The sequence below is a fragment of the Ornithorhynchus anatinus genome, chromosome 3 (assembly GCF_004115215.2).
Source record: "Ornithorhynchus anatinus isolate Pmale09 chromosome 3, mOrnAna1.pri.v4, whole genome shotgun sequence".
NCBI classification, from domain to species: domain Eukaryota; kingdom Metazoa; phylum Chordata; class Mammalia; order Monotremata; family Ornithorhynchidae; genus Ornithorhynchus; species Ornithorhynchus anatinus.
Genome location: NC_041730.1, coordinates 1,184,703 through 1,204,836, shown reverse-complemented (window position 1 = coordinate 1,204,836; position 20,134 = coordinate 1,184,703). Strand labels below are relative to the sequence as shown.

Genomic DNA, 20,134 nt, shown 5'->3' with positions numbered 1-20,134 from the left:
GGGGCCCGTGCTCTTCCCGCCGGACTCCGTCTGTCCCGACGGCACCGTGGGAGACCGGGGGTGCGCGGGCCAGCGGGAGCGGGGCGGGGACTTTCAGCCGGAGACCCCGCCCCCGGCCCCGCTCGAGGAAAGGCAGAGGCGGGAGGCTCGGGGGAGCGGGGCCCGAAACCCCGACCCCTCGCCGGCCCCGGGGTGGCCCCCGCCCCCTCGCCGGCCCCCCGGCGGGCTCCTCACCTTTGTCGCCCGCACATCTGGACACGTCCATGGGCTCCGAAGGGGGGGCATCTTCGGCTTTACTGCAGAGAGTCCAACGAGAGCCAGGCCGTCGCCGTTCAGGGCCGGGACCCCGAGCCCGCCCCGGGGCTCCGGGCTCCTCGGCCCGCGGGGGGAGGGGGTCCCGCCCTCCGCTTCCGGGACTCGGGGCTCGGTCCGCGGCCCCGGCCCCCCACAGCCCGCCGAGCTCTAGGGTCCCGGCGGGGTCCCCCTCCGCCCCCCGGTAACGCCGACGACGGATTCCGTTAAGCGCTCACTACGTGCCGAGCGCCGCCCTGAGCGCCGGGGCGGTCAGGAGCACGGGTCGGACACGGTCCTCGTCCCGCGTGGGGCTCGCGGTTTTAATCCCCGTTTTAGAGACGAGAGAACCGAGGCCCAGAGAAGTATAATAACGATGGCGGTTTAAGCGCTTACTATGTGCCAAGCACCGTCCTGAGCGCCGGGGTAATCAGGCCGTCCCACGGGGGGCTCCCTGCCCCGATGCCCGTTTTCCAGATGAGGTAACCGAGAGGCGAGGCGGCTCGCCCAGGGTCACGCGGCAGACGGGGGCGGAGCCGGGATCAGAACCCAGGTCCTCGTGACTCTCAGGCCACCGGGACAGGCTGGCTCGGGGGCCCAGAGGTGGGCCGAGGGCAGAGGGGGCCCCGGGGACTCACCTGTTATCGGCCATCGGAGCGCCGCGTCCACCTGCAAGGGGAAGACAAGCCGGTGATGGGCGTCGGGCCCCACGGCCTCGCCCCGGGGGCCGGGACGGAGCGGCCCCGGGGAGGGCGGGGAGGGGGCGACCGCTCCCGGGACAGCACGGCCCGGACGGCCGGGGCCGCGGGCACCACGGGGCGGGAGGAGGGGAGAAAAGGGACGCGTCGGACGGTTCAGAGCCAAAGAAGAAGCGTGACCCAAGAGGAGAGACCCTGGGCCTGGGAGTCGGGGGACCGGGTTCGAAACCCCTCTCGGCCACTTGTCGGCTGTGTGACCGTGGGCGAGTCACTTCGCTTCTCTGGGCCTCGGTTCCCCCATTTGGAAAATGGGGATTAAGCCTGTGAGCCCCACGTGGGACAACCTGACGACCCTGTAGATCTCCCCCGGCGCTTAGAACGGCGCTCTGCACGTGGTAAGCGCTTAACAGATACCGACATTATCATCATCTCCCCCCGCTCATCGTGGGCAGGGAATGTGTCATACTGTTATTCTGTAGTCGCCCAAGCGTTTAGGACAGTGCTCTGTCCACTGCCTGTCTACTTGTTTTGTTTCGCTGTCTGTCTCCCCCCCGTTTCTAGACTGTGAGCCCGCTCTAGGGCAGGGATTGTCTCTATCTGTTGCCCCCCCTTCCCCTCCCCTCCGCTAAGCCCCCTTCCCCTCTGCTCCTCCCCCCTCCCTTCCCCTCAGCACTCTGCTCATTTGCATAGATTTTTATTCCCCTATTTATTCTGTTGATGAGGTGTCCATCCCCTTCATTCTATTTATCGCGATTAAGTGGTCTCGTTTCTGTCCGTCCGCCTCCCCCGATCGGACCGCGAGCCCGTCGTTGGGCAGGGACGGTCTCTCTCTGTGGCCGAATCGTCCATTCCAAGCGCTCAGTCCAGGGTTCTGCACCTAGTAGGCGCTCAATAAATACAATTGAATGAATGAATGAATAAGCCACGCTGCTTGGCTCGGCATTCATTTGTTCACTGGCGTGAGCCCGCTGTGGGGCCGAGATTATTTCTATCCGTTGCCGAATTGTCCATTCCAAGCGCTTAGTCCAGTGCTCTGCACACGGTAAGCGCCCGATAAATACGACTGAATGAATAATAATAATAACAACGTTGGTATTTGTTAAGCGCTTACTATGTGCCGAGCACCGTTCTAAGCGCTGGGGCAGACACAAGGGAATCGGGTTGTCCCACGTGGGGCTCCCAGTCTTAATCCCCATTTTACAGATGAGGTCACTGAGGCGCCTCAGTGACCTCCGAGAAGTTGAGTGACTCGCCCAAAGTCACCCAGCTGACAAGTGGCCGAGCTGGGATTCGAACCCATGACCGCCGACTCCCAAGCCCGGGCTCTCGCCACTGAGCCACGCCGAGGAAAAGGCGGGGCTTCCCCTGGGAAGGCCTCCTGGAGGAGGCGGGCCTCCGATAGGGCTCTGAAGGGGGGGGAGGGTACCACAGCGGTGCCCAATCGATCGCCGAACGAAGCCGCCCCCCACGCCCAAGGGAAAATCGAACCCTGCCCCGGCCCGCGGAGGGGCGTCCCAACAGTCCGCATCATAAAGCGGCAGCGGGGCTCAGTGGAAAGAGCCCGGGCTTGGGAATCAGAGGTCATGGGTTCGACTCCCGGCTCTGCCACCTGCCCGCTGCCTGACTGTGGGCAAGTCACTTCGCTTCTCGGTGACCTCATCTGGAAAATGGGGATTAAAACTGTGAGCCCCGCGTGGGACAACCCGATTCCCTTGTATCTCCCCCCAGCGCTCAGAAGGGCGCCGCACATAGTAAGCGCTTAACAAATAACAACGCTATTATTATTATAAAGGTATTAGCGTAGCGCTTCCTACGTGCCCGTCGCTGTACTCGGCGCGGGGGCAGGTACGAGGAACAGGGTCCCTGCCCCGCACGGGGCTCACGGTCCGCCTTCGTGCCCATCTAGACCGTAAGCTCGTGGGGGGCAGGGAACGCGCCTCTTTCTTCTTACAAGCGCTCAGTACGGCGCTCCGCGCGCGGTAAGCGCTCGGTAGATACGGCTGACCACTAACTCCCGGTTTCACCGATGAGGAGATCAGGGCAGGGAGGAGGCAGGCGGGGCCGGGCTTTTCCTGGCAAGAGGTGGCCGCCCGCCGTCCGGGGTAGCCAGAGGGACAGGCGGGTGGCCAGGCGGAGCCGGGACCGGTGGCCCAGTGAAAACGGCAACGGGGCCCCAGGTGACGGAACCGGGCGCGCCCCCCAGCCCGCCCCTCTGGCCGGGCCCCAGCCCAGTTGGGTTCGCTGCCCGCCTGGGCCCAGGCCACCTCGGCAACCCTGAGCTCCTTCCCCCCAATAACAGCGACAGTAGTCATCTGCGGCATCTGTTCAGCGCTTACTATGTGCACAGCGCTACCCACCGTGCCCACCCCCCGGGCGGAGCGGTCGGTGTGGCCGGGGGCCGACGCCGAGGCGAGGAGAGACCCGCCCCCGTCCCCTCCTGACCCCGGCCGGGGGGGCGGGGAGACGTGGACCGGGGGGCGTCCGCATTGGGGGGTGACCCCCACGGACAGCCGGGGCAACCGGGAGGGGGAAAAGGGAAACCCCAAACAGCCTCCACTTGAACCAGCTTAATAATAAAAAGGATGTGCCGTTTGCTAAGCGCTCATTCACTCAGTAGTATTTACTGAGCGCTTACTAGGTGCAGGGCACTGGACTAAGCCCTAGGAATGGACAATTCGGCGGCGGACAGAGACCGTCCCTGCCCAGCGACGGCCTCACGGTCTCATCCGGGGAGACGGAGGGACAGAAACGAGACAACATGATCACGATAGCTAGAATCAAGGGGATGGACGCCTCATCAACAAAATAAATAGGGGAATAAATACATACATACAAATGAGCAGAGTGCTGAGGGGAGGGGGAGGAGCAGAGGGAAAGGGGGCTTAGCGGAGGGGAAGGGGCGGAGGGGGAGCAGAGAGCACTTACTACGTGCCGAGCACCGTTCTGGACCCCCGGGCCGGATACAGGTTAATCGGGTCGGACACGGTCCCGGCTCCACAGGGGGCTCCCATTTCGCAGACGAGGGAACCGAGGCCCGGAGGAGCTCAGTGACCCGCCCGCGGCCCCACGGCAGGCAAGAGGCGGCGCCGGGATTAGAATCCAGGCCCTTCCGACTCGGGCCCACGAGGCCACGCCGCTCCCCTAGGAGGCCGCCCGACGCCAACCGCGCCGTCTGGGCCACGGGGGCCCCACCGGGCCCACCTCCGGCCCGTCGAACGGATGCCGCCGCCCCTCGCGCCCAAGCCCGGTGGCCCCCGGCATCCCCCGCTTGTCGCCACGACCCCAGGGTGAGGGTCCTTCCGGGGAGGTCACGAGTCCCCTTGCCAAACCTGGACCTCGCCGCCCCCGGCCCCAATCCACTCTGGCCGGAATCCTGCCCCTCTAATAACCGCTGTATTTGTTAATAACGATGACGTTGGTATCTGTTAAGCGCTCACTAGGTGCAGAGCGCCGTTCTAAGCGCTGGGGGAGATACGGGGTCATCAGGGGGTCCCACGTGAGGCTCACAGATAATGGCCATTTTCCAGATGAGGTTAAGCGCTTACTATGTGCCAGGTCCTGTACTGCGCTCCGGGGGAGGTACTAGAGACCCAGCATGGCACGGTGGATGGAGCGGAGACCTGGGAGTCAGAAGGCCATGGGTTCTAATCCCGGCTCCACCACCTGTCTGCTGCGTGACCTTGGGCGGGTCATTTCGCTTCTCTGGGCCTCAGGTGCCTCGTCTGTAAAATGGGGATTGAGACCGGGAGCTCCACGTGGGACAGACTCACTCTAGGCTTCGAGGCCGTCCATCACCTCGCCCCTTCCTACCTCTCCTCCCTTCTCTCTTCCTCCCGCCCACCCCGCACGCTCCGCTCCTCCGCCGCCCGCCTCCTCGCCGTCCCCCGGTCTCGCCCGTCCCGCCGTCGACCCCCGGGCCGCGTCCTCCCCGCGGTCCCGGAACGCCCTCCTCCTCACCTCCGCCAGACTGATTCTCTTCCCCTCTTCGAAACCGCTACTTAAAACTCACCTCCTCCGAGAGGCCTTCCCAGACTGAGCTCCTCTTCTCCCTCTACCACCCCCCCTTCACCTCTCCGCAGCTTAACCCCCTTTCCCCCCCCATTTCCCTCTGCTCCTCCCCCTCTCCCTTCCCATCCCCTCGGCACCGTACTCGTCCGCTCGACTGTATATATTTTCATCACCCTATTTATTTTGTTAATGAGATGTACATCGCCCCGATTCTATTTAGTCGCCACCGTCTTTACGAGACGCTCTTCCCCTCGACTCTATCTATCGCCATCGTTCTCGTCCGTCCGTCTCCCCCGGTCGGACCGTGAGCCCGTCCGACGGCGGGGACCGTCTCTATCTGTTGCCGACTCGTTCGTTCCAAGCGCTTAGTCCAGTGCTCTGCACCTAGTAAGCGCTCAATAAGTACTACCGAACGAATGAATGACAGATGTGATGTGATGATGGTATTTGTTAAGCGCTTACTATGTGCCAAGCACTGTTCTAAGCGCTGGGGGGGGGGGGGGGATACCAAGTGATCAGGCTGTCCCAAGTGGGGCTCCCGGTCTTCACCCCCATTTTACAGATGAGGGAACTGGGGCCCAGAGAAGTGAAGAGACTTGCCCAAAGTCACTCAGCTGACAGGCGGCGGAGCCGGGATTGGAACCCATGACCTGTGACTCCCAAGCCGGGGCTCTGTCCACTGAGCCACGCTGCATCCACCCCGGCGCTTAGTACAGTGCCTGGCACATAGTAAGCGCTTTACCACCACCGTCATTATTATTACTAGCACACTAGGTGAGGGGGTTGGACACGGTTCCCGTCCCACACGGGGCACGAAGTCTTCATCACCTCAACCTTCTCCCTGAATACGGGGAGGTGCCGGTGGGCGCGAAGAACGTCCCGCCCCATGCTATTTCCCAAGCGCTCGGTACAGCGCAGGGCAGCGGGGCGTTCACCAAGGGCCCGGGAGCCTTTCCACAGCTAGAAAATTATGGTCCCCCCTCCCGCTAATAATACCGGTCTTTGTTAAGCGCTCGCCGCGTGCCGAGCACCGTTCTAAGCGCTGGGGGAGACACAGGGGAATGAGGTCGTCCCACGTGGGGCTCCCGGTCTTCACCCCCCATTTTACGGATGAGGGAACCGAGGCACCGGCAAGTGAAGTGACTCGTCCGAGGTCACGGGGCTGCCGGGTGGCGGGGCCGGGATTAGAACCCACGACCTGTGACTCCCGAGGCCGGGCTCTCACCTGCCATCTCGGCCGTCCCATCCCAACAAAGCATTTCCTGGGAGCGGATGCAGTTTCCTTTCCTCTCCGGACAATACGCTAGTCCGTTGGCTGCCTACCCCACCGGGATTATGATCATTAGGGCATCTGCGAAGCGCTCGCTATGTGCCGGGCCCTCTTCTAAGCGCTGGGGCAGATACGAGGTGATGGGGTTGGACAGGGTCCCAACCCTCACGCTAACACCGTTATTTGTCAAGCGCTCACCACGTGCCGAGCGCTGTTCTAATAATAATAATAATAATGTCGGTATCTGTTAAGCGCTCGCTATGTGCCGAGCACTGTTCTAAGCGCTGGGGTAGACATAGGGGAATCGGGTTGTCCCACGTGGGGCTCACGGTCTCAATCCCCATTTTACAGACGAGGGAACTGAGGCCCGGAGAAGTGAAGCGACTCGCCCACGGTCACACAGCCGACAAGTGGCGGAGCTGGGATTCGAACTCATGAGCCCTGACTCCAAAGCCCGCGCTCTTTCCGCTGAGCCACGTCACTGAGGGCCAGAGAGGTGAAGCGGCTCGCCCGAGGTCACACGGCAGACACGTGGCGGAGCTGGGATTGGAACCCATGACCTTCCGACTCTCACGCCACGCCTGTCTACTTGCTTTGTTGTCCGTTTCCCCCCTTCTGATGATAATAACGATGGCATCTCTTAAGCGCTCCCTGTGTGCCAAGCACTGTTCTAGGCACTGCGGGGGACGATGCAAGGCGCTCGGGTCGCCCCCCCGTGGGGCTCGCGGTCTTCATCCCCATTTTCCAGATGAGGTCGCCGAGGGGCGGAGAAGTGAAGCGACTGGCCCAAAGTCACCCGGCCGACAGGTGGCGGAGGCGGGATTCGAACCCGTGACCGCCGACTCCCCAGCCCGGGCTCTTTCCTCCGAGCCGCGCCGCTTCTGCTTCTTCTACACTGCGAGCCTGTCGTCGGGCAGGGACCGCCCCCATCTGTTGCCAAACTGTACATTCCAAGCGCTCAGTCCAGTGCTCCGCACACAGTGAGCGCTCAATAAATACGACTGAATGAATGAATGAATGCGCTACCCACTGGACCCCACTGCCTCTCCCCATTGTGAACACCCGAGGGTGGGGGCCGGGCGGAGGTCTACTCATCCTACTGCTCTCTTCTAAGCGCTCAGTCCAGTCCCCCGCCCGGGGCTACTGTCTAAGCGCCGTGGGGGCAGGGCCCGTGTTTTCTTTGTTCCTTCTATTGTCCTCTCCCAACCGCTGCACACTCCCGCGCAAAAACTCTCCCGGGAGCAGGGATTGTGTCCGGACACGTCCGCAAATTCTTCTGCTGTGACTGTAGCCTCCCGGGGGCGGTTACTACAATACACTGAACCTTCTGGGTGCTCAATAAATATCACCGATGGACTGACAACGGGCACTGTCGTCCTCTCCCTGGGGCTCAGTACCGGGATTTTGCATCCTGGCTTGAAGACCGGAGAAGCGGCGTGGCCCGGTGGAAAGGGCTCGGGCCTGGGGGTCAGAGGACCTGGGTTCTAATCCCGGCTCCGCCGCTTCCATCAACGGAGAGTATTTAATAATAATAATAATGTTGGTATTTGTTAAGTGCTTACTATGTGCAGAGCACTGTTCTGAGCGCTGGGGGAGACACGGGGGAATCAGGTTGTCCCACATGGGGCTCACAATCTTAATCCCCATTTTACAGATGAGGTAACTGAGGCCCAGAGAGGTTAAGTGACTCGCCCACAGTCACACAGCTGACAAGTGGCAGAGCTGGGATTCGAACTCATGACCTCTGACTCCAAAGCCCACGCTCTTTCCACTGAGCCACGCTGCTTCTATGATGGTATTTGTGAAGAGCTTACTATGAGCAGAGCACTGTTCTAAGCGCTGGGGGAGGATACGAGGTCATTAGGCTGTCCCAGGTGGGGCTCCCTGTCTTCACCCCATTTTCCAGATGAGGTCACCGAGGCCCAGTCAAGTGAGTTGCCCAAAGTCACACAGCCGGGATTAGAACCCACGACCTCTGACTCCCCAGCCCGGACTCTTTCCACTGAGCCACGCTGCTCTACTGAGCGCTTACTATACGCAGAGCACTGTGCTGAGCACTCGGGACAGCACACTCTAACAGTGACGGCCATATTCTCTGCCCACAACGAGCGCACGGTAAGCGCTTAACAAAAACCACCATTATTATTATCATTATTATTAAAGCTCCCTCACTTGTCTGCTGGGTGACCTTGGGCAAGTCACTTCACTTCTGTACCTCAGTCACCTCATCTGTAAAATGGGGATTGAGCCTGTGAGCCCCAGGTGGGACAGGGACTGCGTCTCACCTTAAATCTCCCCGCCGCGATGAGGAACAATAATAATAATAATAATCACCGCATCTGTTAAGCGCTTACTCTGTGCCAGGCACCGTACTGAGCGCTGGGGTAGATTCTAGGTGAGTTGGGCACAGTCCCTGTCCCACGTGGGGCTCACGGTCTCCACCCCCATTTTACACACGAGGGAACTGAGGCCCAGCCAAGTGAGGCGACTTGCCTAAGGTCACACAGCAGACCGGCGGCAGGTTGGGGATTCGAACACCGTGCCCTTCCGAACTCCCAGGCCCGGGCTGGGAGTCAGGGGTCGTGGGTTCGAATCCCGGCTCCCCCCCCCCCCCCCCGTCAGCTGGGTGACTTGGGGCAAGTCACTTCCCTTCTCTGTCCCTCCATGACCTCATCTGGAAAATGGGGATGAAGACTGTGAGCCCCCCGGGGGACAACCTGATTACCTTCCATCTCCCCCGGCGCTTAGAACGGTGCTTGGCGCGGAGTAGGGGCTTCGATACCAACATTATTACGATGATTAAATACCATTAAAAAGACAGGCAGCCGTCTCCTCCCAAGTGCCTAATACAGAGTCGTGCAAAGGGAAAGCACTCAATGTTATTGATTGATAGGACCTGGGCAAGCAGCTGACGTGACTTATCATGAACTATTTTTAAACCGCTCCCTGCACATTTTACAAGACGAGTCCTCCGCTCGGGAAATAACCTAAGGCGTTTTAACGTCCGCCTCTGCCATTACGGCTCGGGCACCTCTGGTTTGGGGGGGTTGTTTGGGGTTTTTTTTCTTCCCCTCAAAGGGTATTTGTTAAGCCCTTACTCTGTGCCAAGCCCCGCTTTAAGTCCTGGAGTAGACTGGCTCAGTGGCAAGAGCGCAGACTTGGGAGTCAGAGATCACGGGTTCGAATCCCGGCTCCGCCGCTAGTCAGCTGTGTGACCTTGGGCAAGTCACTTCCCTGCTCTGTGCCTCAGTTACCTCATCTGACGAATGGGGATTAAAACCGGGAGCCCCACGTGGGACAAACTGATCACCTTGTATCCCCCAGCGCTTAGAACAGTGCTTCGCACATAGGAAAAGCGCTTAACAAATACCACCAACTTATTTTATTTTAGGAGCTCATCGGGTTGGGGACGGTCCCCGTCCCGTACGGGCTCAGTCGGTCATCCCGGTTGTAGGGAACTGAGGCACCGAGAAGCGAAATGACTTGCCCAAGGTCACCCGGCCGACAAGCGAGAGGGCCAGAATTATTAATAGCGATGGCATCTGTTAAGCACTTGTTCCGAGCGCTGGGGGAGACACAGGGTCATCAGGCGGCCCCCCGTGGGGCTCCCGGTCTTCACCCCCATTTGACAGAGGAGGGAACTGAGGCCCGGAGAAGTCAAGTGACCGGCCCAAGGTCACCCGGCAGACGAGTGGCGGAGCCGGGATTAGAACCCACGCCCTCCGACTCCCAAGCCCGGGCTCTCTCCACTACGCCGCGTTGCTTTCCAGTGGGGACGAGCTTACCCTGCGGGGAGCTTCTCTGGCTTTTCCCTAGGGCCCAGTCCGGTGCCCTGCTCCCGGCGGGGGGGGGGACGGGGACGCCCAATAAATAGTAAAGCTATTAGATTCGGCATAAGAAAGGGAAAAAACAGAAGACGGTCGGACTGGGTCGCTGGCTCCAGCAGGAAGGATACCCCGGGGGGCGGGGGGGAGGGGGCCGGAAAGCCAAGCGGCAGAAAAGGAAGGAGGGCGGTGACCAGCCAGCCCCCCACTCTGAGCTGCCTGCTCTGCCCTCCGGAGCTGTTTTCCATTTATTCTATTGACTGGGCGACTACCGTGCGCGGAGCACCGCGCTCCAGACTTGAGAGTACCCCACCCTCACAGGCGCATCCCCCGCCCACCCCGAGCTCACAGTTTAGGCCGGCATTAAAACACACAAGTTACCGTCGTGCGCGGACACGTTCCCCAAACCTAGCGGCTTCAAGGGGGCCGGACCTGAACGGGGTCAGTGGTGGGGGAGCGCCGGGCGGTTCCGGGGTCGCGGGCCGGCCTCCCTTTTCCCCCCGCAGCCGGACTGGAACGCAAGGACGTCGCGTTTCCCAGTCCCAAACTGGTCCCTGAATGGGGGGCTCGCTGCCAGGGGCCCGGCCGGGCCTGCCAAGCGACAAAAGGGGGAGGCGGGAAGCCCCGGGCCCGCAGAGACGTGGCCCTGGCTACTGGCCCCGTGGCGTCCCCTCGACCACCCTCCCCGAAGCCTTGAAGGCCCGGGGCTGGCTGCCAGGAAGGGCCGAGGGCCTGTTTTTAAATATATTTCATACGTATAATAATAACGTGAATATTTGCTAAGTGCTTACTACGTGCCAAGCACCGGTCTAAGCGCTGGGGGAGACGCGAGATGTCGCCCACTTCCTCCTCATTTTCAGATGAGGTCACTGAGGCCCGGAGAAGTGAAGTGACTTGCCCAAAGTAACGATAATGACGATATGTGTTGAGCGCTGACTCTGTGCCCGGCGCCGTTCTAAGCGCTGGGGGGGGACTACGAGGTGATGAGGTTGTCCCCCGTGGGGCTCCCAGTCTTCATCCCCATTTTCCAGAGGAGATGACTGAGGCCCGGAGAAGTGACTCGCCCCAAGTCACACAGCCGACGAGCGGCGGAGCCGCGATTAGAACTCACGACCTCTGAACACAGCCCCCCGCACACACACGCTCCCGCTCACTTTTAAATGTCATCTGTCGGTCGCTTACTACGCTCCAGGCACTGTACCGTGCGCTGGGAGTAGAGTTCAGGTCCAGCTCACGATTGTGAGCTCATTGCGGGTAGCGAATGTCACTGTTCATTCATCCAACTGTATTTACTGAGCGCTTACTGTGTGCGGAGCCCTGCACTGAGCGCTTGGAAAGTACAACTCGTTCAACTGTACTTACCGCGGGCAGAGGACTGTACTAAGCGCTTGGGAAATACAATTTGGCAACAGGTAGAGACCATCCCCGCCCAACAAGGGGCTCACAGTCTAAACGGGAGAGACAGACGACAAAACAAGTAGAGGCATCAATAGTATCAAAATAAACAGAATTTTAGATCTGTACACATTGTATTGTACTTTCCCAAGGGCTTAATAATAAGGAAAATAGCGACAGCATTTCTTGAGCGCTCACTATGTGCCGAGCACCGTTCTGAATGCTGGTAGATCCGAGGTCACCAAGTTGCCCCCCGTGGGCTCAGTCTTCATCCCCATTTTCCAGATGAGGGAACTGAGGCCCAGAGAAGTGAGGTGGCTTGCCCGAGGCGGAGGTGAGATTCGAATCCGCGACCTCCGACTCCCAAGCCGGGGCTCTTCCCAGCGCTCTGCACACAGTGAGCGCTCGTTGAATACGACTGACCGATCGAACGAATGTCCCCCGTGCGGCTCAATGTTAACGGCCCCCCCCATTTTAGGGAGAAGGGCGCTGAGCCACAGAAGCCATGTGCCCAAGGTCACCGAGCAGGTGTGAAGCAGGGTGGTCTAGTGGGTAGAGCCCGGGGCGGGAGGGCTGAGAGGCAGGAGGTCCCGGGTTCCAATCCCGGCTCTGCCACGTTCCCCTGGGCAAGTCACTCGACTTCTCCGGGCCTCCGTGACCTCCGCTGCCAAAGGGGGATGAAGACTCGGGTGAGCCCCGAGCGGGACGGGGACCGCGTCCAACCCGCTTCGCCCGGCTCCACCCCGGCGCTCAGCACAGCGCCTGGCACCCAGGAGGCGCTTAAGCGGCGTGGCTCAGTGGCCAGAGCCCGGGCTTGGGCCTCAGAGACCATGGGTTCGAATCCCGGCTCCGCCCCTTGTCGGCTGGGTGACCGTGGGCAAGTCCCTTCACTTCTCTGGGCCTCTGTTCCCTCATCTGGAAAATGGGGATGTAGACTGTGAGCCTCACGTGGGACAACCTGATCACCCTGTACCTATCCTAGCGCTTAGAACAGTGCTCTGCACATAGTAAGCGCTTAACGAATACCAACATTATTATGATTAAGCGGCCGAGTGGGGATCGGAACCCAAGTCCCGACTCTCCGCCAGTCCACGCCGCTTCGCCGGCCCATCGGGGCTCCCCGCCGCCTGCCTGTTGGGTGAAACTCTGGGCGGGTCACTTACCGTCTCCTGGCCTCCCTTTTCTCACCTGTAAAATGGGGAGGAAAGCAGTGTCCTTCCCCCCCCCACCCTCCCCATGTAAGAGCTGTGAGTCCGGGCCCACGGAAAATTACCCCAATTATGAGCGGGGGCCCCGGGCTGCGGGGGGACAAGGCTGGGGGGGGAGGAGGAGGAAGAGGAGAAGCAGGGCATCCCCAAGATGGAGCGGGGAGGAGGAGGAGGAGGAAGCCAAGAAGAAGAGAAGAGGGGTGAGTGTGAGGGAGGGAAGGAGGGAAGGAGGGAAGGAAGGAGGGAAGGAGGGAAGGAAGGAGGGAAGGAAGGAGAGAAGGAGGGAAGGAAAGAGGGAGGGAGGAAAAGAAGGAGGGAGGGAAAGAGGGAAAGAGGGAGGGAAGGAAGGAGAGAAGGAGGGAGGGAGGGAAGGAGGGAGGGAGGAGGGAGGGAGGGAAGGAGGGAAGGAAGGAAGGAAGAGGGAAGGAAGGAGAAGGGAAGGAAGGAGAAGGGAAGGAAGGAGAAGGGAAGGAAGGAGAGGAGAAGGGAAGGAAAGAGGGAGGGAGGGAGGGAAGGAGGGAAGGAGGGAGGGAAAGAGGGAAGGAAGGAGGGAGGGAGGGAGGGAAGGAGGGAGGGAAGGAGGAGGGAGGGAGGGAAGGAGGAGGGAGGGAGGGAAGGAGGGAGGGAGGGAGGGAGGGAAGGAGGGAGGGAAAGAGGGGAGGGAAGGAAGGAAGGAGACAAGGAGGGAAGAAGACAAGGAGGGAAGGAAGGAGGGAGATAGGGAAGGAAGGAAGGAGGGAAGGAGACAGGGAGGGAGGGAGGGAGGGAGGGCTGGAAGCCCCCGGGCTGGGCGGGGGAAGAGAAGGAAAAGGGGAGGAACGGGCAAAAAAAAAAAGTTAGTATTTGTTAAGCGCTTACTCTGTGCCGAGCACTGTTCTAAGCGCTGGGGGAGATCCAGGGGAATGAGGTGGTCCCACGTGGGGCTCACAGCCCCATCCCCATTTTAATAAGAATAATGTTTGGCATCTGTTAGGCGCTTACTGCGCGCAGAGCGCGGTTCGGAGACACGGGGTGAGGAGGTGGTCCCGCGTGGGGCTCCCGGTCTTCATCCCCATTGTACAGATGAGGTCCCTGAGGCCCAGGGAAGCGACCCGCCCACAGTCGTTGCCGAGGGGCGGAGGCGGGATTCGAACCCATGACCTCCGCCTCCCAAGCCCGCGGTCTGGCCGCCGAGCCGCGCTGCACATGGGGCGGGGGAGGGGGAAGGGGGGGGGGGGCCGCGCTCTCCCTCCGCGCAGGCGCAGTGGGTCCCGCCGGGCCCGGGCCGCGGCCTGGGGGGGGGGGGGAGGGGAGGGAGAGGCCTCGGCCCGCGGGCCCCGCCGCCATATCGCCCTCCCTTCCTCCCTCCCTCCGGCCTTACCCTCACCTCACGCCCGCGGCGGCGACGACGACGACGGTCCCTCCTCCGGCCCGACCCGGCCCGTCGCGTCCGGCCGTCGCCCGCCCGTCGGTCCCGCGCCTCTGAGGCAGCTGCGCCGCCGCGGCCTTGCCCGAGGGGCCTCCCCCCCGCCCGCCGGCCGCCGCCAACCACGGCGCCTCCCATTGGGCCGCCGCCTGCCCCGCCCGCGCCGCCCCGCAGCAACGCCCGCCCTCATTGGCCCGGCCGGCGGGCGGGAGGGGGCGCGAGGGCCCCGGCCGAGGCCAATCGGAAGCCCCGAGCCGGGGAGGGGGGGGGAGGGGCGGCGCTCGGCTCCCTGCCCCGCCCTCGGCCTCCGGCTCTATGCAAATGAGGGCGCGAGACCGTTGGCTCCATTTAAAGGGGCCGCGCGCCGCCCACGTGCCGGGCAAGGTCACACGTGCCTGGGGACTGACGGGACCTGGGTTCTAATCCCGCCCTAATCCCGCCCCGCCCCCCCTCGCCCCCGCAGGCTGGTTCAGGGCCAAGAGCCCGGGCTGGGGAGGCAGAGGTCGTGGATTCTAATCCCCCCTCCGCCACGTGTTTGCTGTGTGACCTTGGACCAGTCTCTGCACTTCTCTGGGCCTCAGTGACCTCATCTGGAAAATGGGGTTTAACTGTGAGCCTCACGTGGGACCATCTGATGACCCTGTCTCTCCCCCAGCGCTTAGAACAGTGCTCTGCACATAGTAAGCGCTTAACAGATACCAACATTATTATTATTAGTGGAAAGAGCCCGGGCTGGGGAGGCAGAGGTCGTGGATTCTAATCCCCCCTCCGCCACTTGTTTGCTGTGCGACCTTGGGCCTGTCACTTCACTTCTCTGGACCTCAGTGACCTCATCTGGAAAATGGGGATGAAGACTGGGAGCCCCACGGGGGACAACCTCATATCCCTCTATCTCCCCCAGTGCTTAGAACAGTGGTTGGCACATAGTAAGTGCTTAATAAATACCACAATCATTATTATTAGTGGAAAGAGCCAGGGCTTGGGAGGCAGACGTCGTGGGTCCGAATCCCACCTCCACCACCTGTCAGCTGTGTGACTTTGAGCAAGTCACTTCATTTTTCTGGACCTCGGTATCCTCATCTGGAAAAGCGGAGATTAAGACTTGGAGCCCCACCTTGGGCTGCCTCCTAACCTTGTGCCTCCCCCACCGCTTAGAACTTGGAAGAGCGCTCAGCACACAGTAAGGGCTTAACGAATACCCAAATTATTACATCCCGGCCCTCGAACCATCCCATCGAAAGGGAAGCAGCGCGGCTCGGTGGAAAGAGCCTGGGCTTCGGAGTCCGAGGTCACGGGTTCGACTCCCGGCTCTGCCACTCGTCAGCTGGGTGACTGCGGGCGAGTCACTTCACTTCTCTGGGCCTCAGTGACCTCATCTGGAAAATGGGGATGAAGACCGGGAGCCCCAAGGGGGACAACCTGATGACCCTGTATCTCCCCCAGCGCTTAGAACAGTGCTCTGCACGTAGTAAGCGCTTAACAAATACCAACATCATTATTATTATTATTACTTGTGAGCCCGTCATTGGGCAGGGATTGTCTCTATAGTGACCTCATCTGGAAAAGGGCGATTAAGTGTGAGCCTCCCGTGGGCCAACCCGATGACCCTGTATCTCCCCCACCGCTTAGAACAGCGCTCTGCACGTCGTAAGCGCTTAACAAATACCAACATTATCCCCCATCTCCCCGCCGGGGGCCCGGGAAGGGCCGGTGTCCGGGCCCTGGGCCCCGTCTGAGGGGGAGCGTCTCATCCCGGCCTTGGAAAAGTCCAACATCCTCCACGGGGGCCGGGCCTTGTAGGGGAGTCTTTTACATCCCGGCCCTCCGAGTTGTGGGATCCTACCCCTGGAGAGGAGGAAGACGTCCCTACTGAGAGCTCACCTCCTCCGGGAGGCCTTCCCAGACTGAGCTTCCCCTTTTCCCTCTGCTCCCCCTTCCCCTCCCCTCAGCTAAGCCCCCTTTTCCCCTGCTCCTCCCCCTCTCCCTTCCCCTCAGCACTCTGCTCATTTGTACAGAGAAGCAGCGTGGCTCAGTGGAAAGAGCCCGGGCTTGGGAGTCAGAGGTCATGAGTTCGAATCCCGGCTCTGCCACTTGTCAGCTGGGTGACTTTAGGCAAGTCACTTAACTTCTCTGTGCCTCAGTGACCTCAGCTGGAAAATGGGGATTAACTGTGAGCCTCACGTGGGATAACCTGATTTCCCTGTATCTACCCCAGCGCTTAGAACAGTGCTCGGCACATAGTAAGCGCTTAACAAATACCAACATTATTACATATTTTTATTCCCCTATTTATTCTGTTAATGAGGTGTCCATCCCCTTCATTCTATTTATCGCGATTAAGTGGTCTCGTTTTTGTCCGTCCGCCTCCCCCGATTAGACCGTGAGCCCGTCACTGGGCAGGGATGGTCTCTATCTGTTGTTGCATTGTCCATTGCAAGCGCTTAGTCCAGTGCTCTGCACCTAGTAAGCGCTCAATAAATACTACTGAATGAATGAAAGTCCTTTTGTGCGTCTTTTGTTTTTACGGTATTCGTTGTTAAGTGCTTATTAAGGGTCCAACACTGTTCTAAGCCTTGGGGTGGATGAGGGAAGCTCAGTGTCGTGGGTTCTAATCCCGGCTCCGCCACGCGTCTGCTGTGTGACCTTGGGCCGGCCACTTAACTTCTCTGTGCCTCGGTGACCTCAGTTGGAAAAGAGGGATTAAGACTGAGCCCCACGTGGGACAACCCGATTACCTTGTATCTACTCCAGCGCTTAGGCCAGTGCTTGGCACACAGTAAGTGCTTAACAGACACCATCGTTATTATTATTAATATTAAAAATTACTCATGTCGGACAAAGTCCCCGTCCCATTTGGAGCTCACAGTTTAAGCAGGAGGGAGAACAGGTACTGATTGTCCATTTCACAGTCGAAGACGCGGACCGAGCAAAGTGAAGCGGCTTGTCCAAGGTCGCACGGAAAGCAACCGGCAGTGCTGGAATATATATTTCTCGGGGCATTTGTTAAGCGCTTTCTGCGTACCGGGCACTGTGCTAAGCACTGGGACAGACACAAGGTATCGGGTTGGACCAAGGCCACGTCTCACATGGGGCTCACGGAGTTAATCGCCATCTGATAGATGAGATTAGACTGTAAGCTCACCGTGGGCAGGGAATGTATCTACCGATTCTATTATATTGTTCTTTTGCACTTTTCCTAGTGTTTAGCCCAGTGTCCTTGCCACACTGCGGCCCACCCGCACTTACGTACAGCTCTGCAATCCGTTTAGATTGACGGTAATAATAGTAATTCTGGTCCTGGTTAAGCATTTATTATGTGGCAAACACTGTTGTAAACACGGGTAGATACGAGTTAGGTTGGACACAGTCCCTGTCCCACGTGGGGCTCCCAGTCTTCATCCCCATTTTACAGATGAGGGAACTGAGGCCCAGAGAAGTGAATGATAATAATAATGTCGGTGTTTGTTAAGCGCTCACTACGTGCCAGGCTGGGGCAGATATAAGGTGATCAGGTTGTCCCACGTAGGGCTCACGGTCTTCATCCCCATTTTACAGATGAGGGAACTGAGGCACCGAGAAGTCAGGTGACCAGTCGCACAGCTGACAGGGGCCGGGATTAGAACCCAAGACCGCTGACTCCCAAGCCCGGGCTCTTTCCACTGAGCCACGCTGATGGTTAGAGGGCCGGGTTGTGAAACTCTCCCCTCCAGATGTGGGCCAGGAGCCGGCCGCCAGCCAGCCCTGGGCCCCGAGAGACACGAGACGGACGGAGGGCCGGGATATTAAACGCTCCCCCGCACACGGGGCCCGGGGCCAAGCTGCCGGCCTTTCCCGGCCCCCGTGGAGGTCGTTGGACGTCTTGAGGGCCGGGGTGCGAAACGCTCCCCGGGCGAACCGGTCAGGGCCCAGCCGCCAGCCCGGCCCCCACGGAGGACGCGCGACGGTTCGAGGGCCGGGACGGGAGACGCTCCCCCTCAGACCTGACCCGGGTCCCAGCTGCGAGCCCGTCCCGGGCCCCGGGGAGGGGAGACGCGGGGCACTTCAACAGAACCGTGGAGCGGGGGGCTCCCATCCTTAATAATTGTGCTAAGCACTGTACTAAGTGCCAAGAAGCCACCAGAAGCAGTGTGGCTCAGGGCCCGGGCTTGGGAGTCGGAGGTCATGGGTTTTAATCCCGACTCTGCCACTTGTCAGCTGTGTGACTTCGGACAAGTCGCTTCGCTTCTCGGTGCCTCGGTTCCCTCATCTGTAAAATGGGGATGGAGACCGTGAGCCTCGTGTGGGACAGCCTGCTTACCTGGTATCTCCCCCACTGTTTAGAACAGTGCTTGGCACAGAGTAAGTGCTTAACAAATACCAGCGTTATTATTATTACTACCACGGACTGCCCAAAAGACAAACGGATGGATTTTAGAGCAAATTAATCCAACGTGATCTTTGGAAGGCCAAATGACTCGACTTGGATGAGCATATTTTGGACCCATCACCAGGAGGAGGAATTCTCGGGAAGCAGCGTGGCTCAGTGGAAAGAGCCCGAGCTTGGGAGTCAGAGGTCATGGGTTCGACTCCCGGCTCTGCCACTTGTCAGCTGTGTGACCGGGGGGCGAGTCACTTCACTTCTCTGGGCCTCAGTTCCCTCATCTGTCAAATGGGGATGAAGACTGGGAGCCTCCCGTGGGACCACCTGATGACCCTGTATCTTCCCCAGCGCTTAGAACAGTGCTCTGCACCTAGTAAGCGCTTAACAAATACCAACATTATTATTAAGACACTGGTGCTAGGAGAAATCCGGGGAAAAGAGGGAAGGGGCTGCCTGGAAGCTAGATGGTTAGAGCCCGGAACAGCGGGAAGGGAAGAACCGTGAGAAAGGTTGCGGATTATGGCCGAGGACGGGACGTTCCGGAGAAAGTCTACCGGTGGAGTCGCTGTGAATCGGAAACGACTCGACGGCACTTAATAATAATAATAATAATAATGTTGGTATCTGTTAAGCGCTTACTAGGTGCAGAGCACCGTTCTAAGCGCCGGGGGAGATACGGGGTCATCAGGTTGTCCCACGCGAGGCTCCCAGTCTTCATCCCTATTTTCCAGATGAGGGAACTGAGGCCCAGAGAAGTGAAGTGACTTAATAATAATAACAATGTTGGTATCTGTTAAGCGCTTACTAGGTGCAGAGCACCGTTCTAAGCGCCGGGGGAGATACGGGGTCATCAGGTTGTCCCACGTGAGGCTCACACTTAATCCCCATTTTCCAGATGAGAGAAGTAAAGTGACTCGCCCACAGTCACCCAGCTGACAAGTGGCAGAGCCGGGATTCGAACCCATGACCTCTGACTCCCAAGCCCGGGCTCTTTCCACTGAGCCAGGCTGCTTCACTTAATGATCTTAACTGTGTGAAGAGCAATATGCTAAGTAATTGGGACAGCAGAGTTAATAGACACATTCCCATCTTCCAGAGAAGCAGGGTGACCTAGCGGAAAGGGAGGCAGAGGACCTGGGTTCTAATCCCTCCTCTGCCGCTCATCTGCTGTGTGACCTCGGGCCAGTTGCTTCGCTTCACTGTGCCTCAGTTCCCCCTTTGGCAAAATAGGGATTCGATACCTCTTCTCCCTCCTCTTTATTCATTCGACAGTATTTACTGAGCGCTTACTAGGTGCAGAGCACTGGACTGAGCGCTCGGAATGGCCAATTCGGCAACGGAGACCATCCCTGCCCAATGACGGGCTATTTAGACTGAGGCCTCTATGCGAGATGATGATAATAATCACGATATTTGTTAGGCGATGACTACGTGCCGGGCACCGTACTAAGCGGTGGGGTGGATGCCATCGAATCGGGCGGGACACGGGCCCGGTCCCACGGGGGCTCACGGTCTCCATCCCCGCTCTCCCGACAAGGTGACTGAGGCCCAGAGAAGTGAGGTGATTCGCCCAGAGCCCGCGCTCTACCCGCTCCGCCACGCCGCTTCTACGGCAGCAAGGTCATCTGGGGTCTAATAATAACGTTGGCATTTGTTAAGCGCTTACTATGTGCGG

The 20,134-nt window shown here is 59.7% G+C and overlaps 1 protein-coding gene across 6 annotated transcripts in view; it reads right to left on the bottom strand.

The window, feature by feature from the left end:
* Positions 1-20,134, bottom strand: part of NAP1L4 (nucleosome assembly protein 1 like 4) — a 36,433-nt gene that overhangs the window by 15,658 nt on the left and 641 nt on the right. For 4 of the 6 annotated variants that reach the window (XM_029060620.2, XM_029060624.2, XM_029060625.2 and 1 more), the window contains exons 2-3: positions 930-960; positions 235-296 (exon numbers count right to left, since the gene is read on the bottom strand). In XM_029060620.2, the coding sequence (XP_028916453.1) occupies positions 235-296; positions 930-960 (93 nt within the window). Of the gene's footprint in view, positions 1-234; positions 297-929; positions 961-11,453; positions 11,488-14,060; positions 14,212-20,134 lie in introns of those variants that run through there. The other 2 variants (XM_029060621.2, XM_029060623.2) reach the window with 2 other exon arrangements.